The sequence below is a fragment of the Heterocephalus glaber genome, unplaced genomic scaffold (genome assembly GCF_053883595.1).
Source record: "Heterocephalus glaber isolate CG9 unplaced genomic scaffold, H.glaber_assembly_v1.0 deba00001606, whole genome shotgun sequence".
Taxonomy (NCBI): domain Eukaryota; kingdom Metazoa; phylum Chordata; class Mammalia; order Rodentia; family Bathyergidae; genus Heterocephalus; species Heterocephalus glaber.
This window is the reverse complement of record NW_028258377.1, coordinates 42084957-42092432: the sequence shown is the minus strand read 5'-3', so window position 1 is coordinate 42092432 and position 7476 is coordinate 42084957. Positions and strand designations below refer to the sequence as shown.

Below are 7476 nucleotides of genomic sequence, written 5' to 3'. Positions count from 1 at the left end.
ACCAGCAGGAACCTAACATCTCACAGACATTTACTTTAAAGCCTGACTTTGAGGTTAGCTTCTTTCGTATTCCGGCATCACACGTTGCCGCGGGTCCTCGGGAAGCCTCTGGTCTCCTGGTGCCGGTAGCTGTCACGCCTGGGTCAGAGACCGAGGCAGCGGCCACACACAGGCTACCTGACCTGCCCCGCCCTCGTGCGGGCCGGCGGGAGCGCACAGATCCTCGCACGCATGCGCGGGGCGGGGGCCACGCCTCGGGCCTGCGCGTTGCCGCTCCCCTGACGGAGGGAAGGGGCGGGGCGGCGGGCACGCGCTGAAGGTGGCAGCCGGGCCCTCCAGGTTTCCTGCGCCTCTGATCGGCCTTGGGCTCGCGCGGAGCCACCCCTCACTGCCCCTCTGTGTCCTCCCGCGGCCCACCCGGTCAGCCGTGCGGAGCTGAGAGAATGGAGGGTGTCCGCCCCCTCGGCTCTCGGGGGGCCCTGAGGAAACGACCGCGAACAGCCTGAGCCGTCGTCCTCGCCGAGCGGCGCATGAGCGCGCAGCCGCGAGCGGGCCGCGCACGTGAGGGCAGTGAGCGGCGCGCAGGGCCGTGCTCGTGCGCGCGCGCTCCCGCCGCAGCCCCGCCCGCGCCCGCCCTGTCTCTCCGCGCCGGCCCGGGAGCCCAGTCCGCGAGCGGCGGCGGCCGGAGGGACGATGGGCGGCGCGGCGCGGGCAGGCCCGGCCCGGCTCGCCGCGCTCGTCCTGCTGGCCTGCAGCCTGTGGCCGGCGCGGGCGGACAACGCGAGCCAGGAGTACTACACGGCGCTCATCAACGTGACGGTGCGGGAGCCCGGCCGCGGCGCCCCGCTCACGTTCCGCATCGACCGCGGGCGCTACGGGCTCGACTCGCCCAAGGCCGAGGTCCGCGGCCAGGTGCTGGCGCCGCTGCCCATCCACGGAGGTGAGGCGGGCCGGGCGCGTGCGGAGGCGGCGGGCCTGGGGTCCCGGTCCCCGGCCGGTCCCGGGCGGGGCTCGGCTGCGGCGCCGGGCGAAGGTCCGCGGGGGCCCGGCCTCCCCCGCTGGAAGGAGGCTCCCGAAGCGTCCTGGGTTTTTTCCGTTCCTTAGAAGAAAAAAGACTTCGAATGTTCCCTCTTTCCGTTTGGGTAGCTTGTTTACCGGAGGGCATTGAACTGCGAGTTTGCAGGGACAGCTGAGACAAAGGAGGTGGTGCAAGAGCGCAGAACTAACGCGTGGGGGATGCGATCCTAACCCGTAGTTTGGAACCGGCAGGTTTGTTCCTGAAATCCCGGGGGCAACGCCGCGTGGATCTCGAAGGATGGGAGGCCCTTTCTCTAACGTAGAAATGGGCCCTTTTTCCTGAAGTGGCGAATGGGAGGGGGATGGACGAGGAAAATGGGAATCGTCCCTGTTGCTTTTGGCTCTTGTTCTGCCCCAGCAGTTTTACTGTAATTTGAGCCAGAACATTTCCCATTATGAAGAGTCTGAGACCAGTTGGGACTAGTAGCCAAGTCTTCAGATCGTGGGTGCTGACCAACAGGGAAGTAGGTGAAATCGTCAAGAATTGTCTTTGAGGCCGTTTGATTTGTCTCCGTGGTTTTCTGTAAACACGGGCTCTGTTTAGTTAATGATTTGGTCTGGCACTTAACATTTTCTTAAATTACTGGTCGTGTTTCAAAGGAGAAGATACCAGTCATGGTGTATGATGGTGGGGCATGGGGTTGGCACGTTGTGAACTTTTGGAAAAACGCCTGCTCTCTTCTCCACTCCCACTCTCACTTTGAGAATGCTGAGGGGTTTTTTTTCTTTTTTAAAGAAACTGTTATTATTATTTATTTATTTATTCATTTATTTATTTTTTAGTACCGGGAATCGAACTCTTGGGACCTTGCGCTTGCGAGACAGGTGGCGGCACCACTGAGCTAAATCTCTGGCCCAAGAAACTATTATTTATGTTAAGATGCCCAAAGCTAGGCAACCTGAATAAAGTAATGCCCTTTGTGGTCGTCATGCAAAATATTAAAACTTCATGCATCTCTGAGGTGTGTATTTGTATGGCAGCATGTTAAGTTGCTTTCTTCTTTGAGTCAGTTTGGCTGAGGAAAAAGAAAACATGTAGGGTTTTACTATAGCCTGTGCCCAACTTAGTCTGAACTCTTCAAAGTTCATTTTACACGTCACGCGCACGTCTCATCTTTCTTAAAAGCAGCAGGTAGGGTCCCTGCTAGGCTTAGAAATAACTTTTGTCTCTCGTTCATTCAGTAAATATTTGCGTGCCTGCTCTGTGCCAGTCACTGTGGTTGGGACACATAATGTTGCCAAACTATGGCACTAACAATGCTAGTCTATTTTCTGGCGAGGAGAACCTAAAGGTCACGTGGAAGGGGAGGAAGAGGAAGAGAGGCAAGCAGTTCTGGAGCAAGAGCTGTCCCTGTATGAGTTTTGAAATCTGTGGTTTGTCTTTGGGGCTTGGTTCCCTCGGGCACATCAGATCTCTGGCCCTAACTTTACATTCTTGCCTCCAAAGTGTTCCAAGTACTTAAAATCTGTATTGCTTGTATGTCAACCCCACCCCCCAGCCCCATCTTTAAGGAAGTTTTGTCTTAGTTCCAAACAGGATGGGGTAGTCCTGTTGCCCTCTCACGAAGTAGCATCGTAAGATTAAAAACTCTGAGTCAGACTTGTGACGTGTGGATATTGTGTCACACGGGCTATGTAATGTTGCCACTTAGCTTCAGTCTCTTCATCTGGAAAATAGAATGATGATGTATTTACCGCTTAAGGTGTGAGAGGTTTAAATGGTGTTTGTTTGTTTGTTGAGGGTGCTGGGGCTTGAAATCGGGGCCTTCATACTGACCTGTATCTATGCAGCCCTCTTTATTCTTTATTTTTAGACTGGGTTTTGCTAAGTTATCCCAGGTAGAACTTGAATTTACAATCCTCCTGCTTCAGCCTCCCAAAGTGCTGGGATTATAGAGGCACCAGGCTTGGTTCTTGAATTCTTAAATGAGTAGACATGTTAACCTAAAACAATCTCTAAATTGGTGAGGTTTTAGACACTACAACACAATGAACACATTTGTGAAGCCATACATGAAGACTGTGTGTAGTCAGTTTTTCTGAGTTCTGTCTTGTCTTCCTTTCCTTGATTCCCTGGGGTGTTGTTTTCCATCTGTACCACAGGAGAATTGCGCGACTTTCCTCATTTGATGGTAGGATCCTGCAGGTGGTTTGAGTCTGGCTTCGTACCAAGGGGCCTACAGTGTATGTTCTTTCAGCCCAGCAAATACTGAGTAAAATCCCACTGCGTGCCAAGCACCATTCAAGACTCTGGCAAGGAGAGAGTGGCAGCAGCAGTGAATAAAACTGATTTCTTAAAAAAATCCTGTCTTTCTGAAGCTGTCATTCTAGTGGGGACTATTTAAAAATTAGTCTACCTATAAATTGTTTCTAACCATTGTTTACATGAAATCCAAGAAGTTCCTCTGCTTGTGCAGTAGAAACCTGTTAAAATATTTTGAAAATAAGAATATGGTAGAAATCTGCTAAAATTACTCATGTTTAAGAAAATGGTTTAAAATGCTAATAATATATGGGGGTACTTTACGGTCTTGATTTAGTGAATTTTAATTTTGTATATTTTCAGAAAAAAATTGTATTAATGACCTTGACACTGATCGTTCTCAATTGAAGAGAATTTTTGACGTATTTATTGAGACCTTCATGTATATTGGCATAACAAAGTGATATTCAAACTATATATATATATATATATATACACACAAGCTCAAAAGTTAGGAGACACAATTCCTGGCTCAAAACCACCTATGGCCCATAGATCTGAAATTCATGGAAATTCATTTTGAGAGTGAGGGACAGAAATGAACATAAAGACATAAAACTACGAGAGCTGACCCTGTTTTCCTAGAACTTAACATAATGGCTTGTTTTACATCAATGGCTTGATTTGTGAAATAGAAACCTTTCTTGTTTTTCAGTGCAACTCGCAGACATGTATGCATTACAAAGTTAGGCATGTGAGAATTAATAAGATTATTTGTCCTCTAACTTTTTTCTTTTTGCTTTGGTGGTGGTAGTGGGGATTTAACCCAGGGCCTTGCACGTTAACCGTTAGGCAAGTGCTCTGTCACTGAACTATATCCCCACCTTGTCCTTCACCTTTAAAAGACAAATAAACCATTTTTTTCTTAGATGCTTTGGTATTTTGAAAGTACGTTTTGGAAAGAGTTATACTTCTGCCTTGTAAAATACTTGGTAAACAAGTGTTCTACTTTGAAAAAATGGAGTTTTAAGGACCGAGTCGTACGGTTATGCATAGATGATAGTTCCTTTCTTATTACAATACTTACTGAAATAGTAAGCTTAGAAATAGGAACAAAATGTTTGATACCTTTGCAGAGCTGAACAGCCAGTGTGTACTGGGGAGGAGACATTGTAAATGTGCTTTATGTGTGTGCACACTGACTTTGTGTTTGAGCCTGGGCTGGGGGTTGGGAGAGGAGAAAGCCCTGTGTTGGTGATGTAATTATGTATGCAGATGTGCTGGTGGGAGAAATTCAGTATCAGCCACCTTTTGCCTTGCTTAGAAATTTTCAGAATTGGATATTACAGCCTAAGAGAACAGTTTTACAAAATGATAAACCCTTTTCAATGTCTTCCTGACTATAAGCATGCAATAAAATTTTAAAAACAATTCTTAGATTTTTATGTTTTTTAAAAAGTGATCCTATTGGATGAACCCTTTAATGGATCCTTTAATGAACCTGAAATTGATTTTAGAAATTCTCATAAATAGTGAGAGACATTGATGTGAAAACAGGAGTTTGGGTGAAAGGGATCCTGTAATACTGTTAGAATTCAGAATGGCAAAGGCAGGAGCTAGTGAACTGAGACACATTTCAAAATATTTAGAGAAAAAGTACATATAATTTTGGGAACAGAGACTGAATATTCAGAATTCTGAAAGCTGGAGGCTCTAAAAACCAAGAGTTGACATAATTAAATAACCAGGCAAGAAAAATTAAATTATATTGAACTTGACAGCTTTGTGGGGTGCTAGGGGTTTGTTTGTTGAGACAGGATCTTGTTATGTAGCTCCAACTCAAGATTATCCTCCTTCAGCCTCCTGAGTACAGGAATGCACCATCATGCCTAACTCAGAAAATGTTTTTACATACATTTTTCCTTCACTTTTGGATGATTTCCATTAGCATACAAATATTAGAATATTTTTAAAGAATCACTCAACCTCCCCACCAAGTCCCTAACCTCCACCTCCCTATTTTTCTGTTTCTGTTACTGCAAGTCCTGTCATAGATATTGTGTATATGGCCAGGGATTTAGCTCAGTGGTTCCGCTGCCTGCCTCGAAAGCGCAAGGTCCCGAGTTCGATCCCCGGTACCAAAAAAAGAGAAAGAGCTATTGTTTATACTATGAAGATCTTTGATTGCTGTGTGAATGATTTTGATAAAAACATGGTGTATTTAACTGATACATTCAGTGACAGAGTCAGGATTTCTAAGATCTCAGTGGGTTGAAGTTAAGAGAAAAGTTCACAGAAATGAGTGTGTAATCTTCATTGAGGCTTGTTGAGAGGAAAGCAGGCTTAGCTTCACTTTGCACGTCAAAGCCTGTGAACTGTCCCTGACCTTGTCCAGGTTAATCTTGTGCTATGTCTGGATCTAGGGCAATGGTGGAGAGCCCATAGCACATGTGCTGCAGCAGGCACACAGGAGCCTAGTGGCCTGAGCATCTGATAACAACGCACATAGGGGCCATGCGCATGCTCGGAATGGAGTAGAGCACTACATGTGTTGCTCCCAGACTAACAAACTGTGAGCCAAGGTTTGACAAATTATCGGCACACACACAACAGCGAAGATCACATTACTTGTGCAAAAGCACACCAAATGCAAACTTTTACCTTTCAGTAAAAAGCTTTTGAATCATTAGAAGCTGTTATTGTGTTTTTCTTGTAAGATGAAAGATGTTAATATAGAGTTGTTTTTTCTAAACTGAAACTTCAATGCTCAGGTTAATTGCAGTGCTGGCACTTTGCGATGAATAAGTGGGTTTTGGGTTGCAGTTTGGGCACTCAGTCTCTAAAAGGTTCACTATCACTGTTCTAGGCCAGTGCAGTCCCACTGCATTAAGGTCAGACACACCTTCAGTTTTTGTTTATGTTTAGTTCTGAGTACAAGTTTTAAGAGCTGAACAAACTACAGAGCATCATTTTTGAATGTTATAAAAGGGAAATCCTTCATTGGAAAGAATAGTCTAGATAGTTTCTAAGGTGCCTCTCACCTTAAACAAGGTGTGACTGTAAAGTAATAAGACAATTAAATTTGCCCAAACATACCCACTAAGGAAAGTGTTGTCCTTTTCAAACCAGTCACATGGTAGAGTGTACATATATATGTACGTATCATGTAGCAATGAAGTAACATTGTTAGCATTAGTTTTGTGAGTTTATCTTTTTTGAATGGTTAAAAATATCTGTAGTATATTAAATCTTTTCTTGATAGGTTTGAATTTTGGTAGCGTTCGGAAGTTATTTAGAGGTAGTTGTAGTGAATCAAGTGTTTACCCACAAAGCGTAATGAGAGTTGTTTAAAAGAGACAGAGAGGAGCTATAAAGGAAGGAAACATTTTTAATGTTTTATGCATTCATTCTTTTTTTTTTTTTTCATTCTTTCTTTACATAGTTCTCAAAGAAGGCTTGTCTTTGGGTCCATGTTCCCATTGAGGGATAAATGGGCAGTCTTCAGGGTTAGGTTTGTTTTTGTTTTCGTGGGACTAAAAATTGAACCTAGGACCTTCACACTGAACTACATTCCCAGCCCTTTTTAATTTTAAGGCAGGGTCTTACCAAACTGGCAGGTTGGATTTGGGCTTGGAATCCTCCGGTCTCTATCTCCCAGGGTGCCAGGATGACAGTTGTGTGGCACCATGCCTGTCTTTCAGGGTTACTTTTTCAAAAATATAGCAGTCTTGACCTATTTACAAGGACCAAAACTATTTTTTATACCATCAACTTTTGTTTGTCTTATTGTCATTAAGTATTTCATGCCTGGTTATTATTTATGTAAATTGTAATAGTGTAGCTTTCTTTACTGTTAGAGGCAGTTTTGAATAGAACAAAGGGAACCCTTCAGGTAGCAAATGAAATGAATCAAAAACACTTAATAAGGGCCAGGGATTTAGCTCAGTGGTGCCGCCACCTGCCTTGCAAGCCCAAGGTCCCGAGTTCGATCCCTGGTACAAAAAAACCCCACCACTTAATAAGCTGGGGATGTAGCTCAATGGGGTGGTGCCTGCCTGGCAAACCTGAGGCCCTGAGTTTGATTCCCAGTACAAAAAAAACCCCACTTAATAAGCACATACTCTGTGCTTGTGTTGTGTAAGCCCTGTGGTATGTGCAAAAGACATGGATGGTATGGAATTCCTGCCTGAGAAAAC

General features: G+C 45.2%; 1 protein-coding gene across 6 annotated transcripts in view; it reads left to right on the top strand.

The window, feature by feature from the left end:
- The first annotated feature begins 282 nt into the window (after positions 1-282).
- Rnf130 (ring finger protein 130) overlaps positions 283-7476 on the top strand; it is a 129824-nt gene continuing 122630 nt past the window's right edge. For 2 of the 6 annotated variants that reach the window (XM_087194649.1, XM_087194651.1), the window contains exon 1: positions 283-940. In XM_087194649.1, coding sequence (XP_087050775.1) covers positions 531-940 — 410 coding nt within the window. In that variant the 5' untranslated portion in view covers positions 283-530. The remainder of the gene's footprint in view (positions 941-7476) is intronic. The other 4 variants (XM_087194648.1, XM_004836739.4, XM_013065256.3 and 1 more) reach the window with 4 other exon arrangements.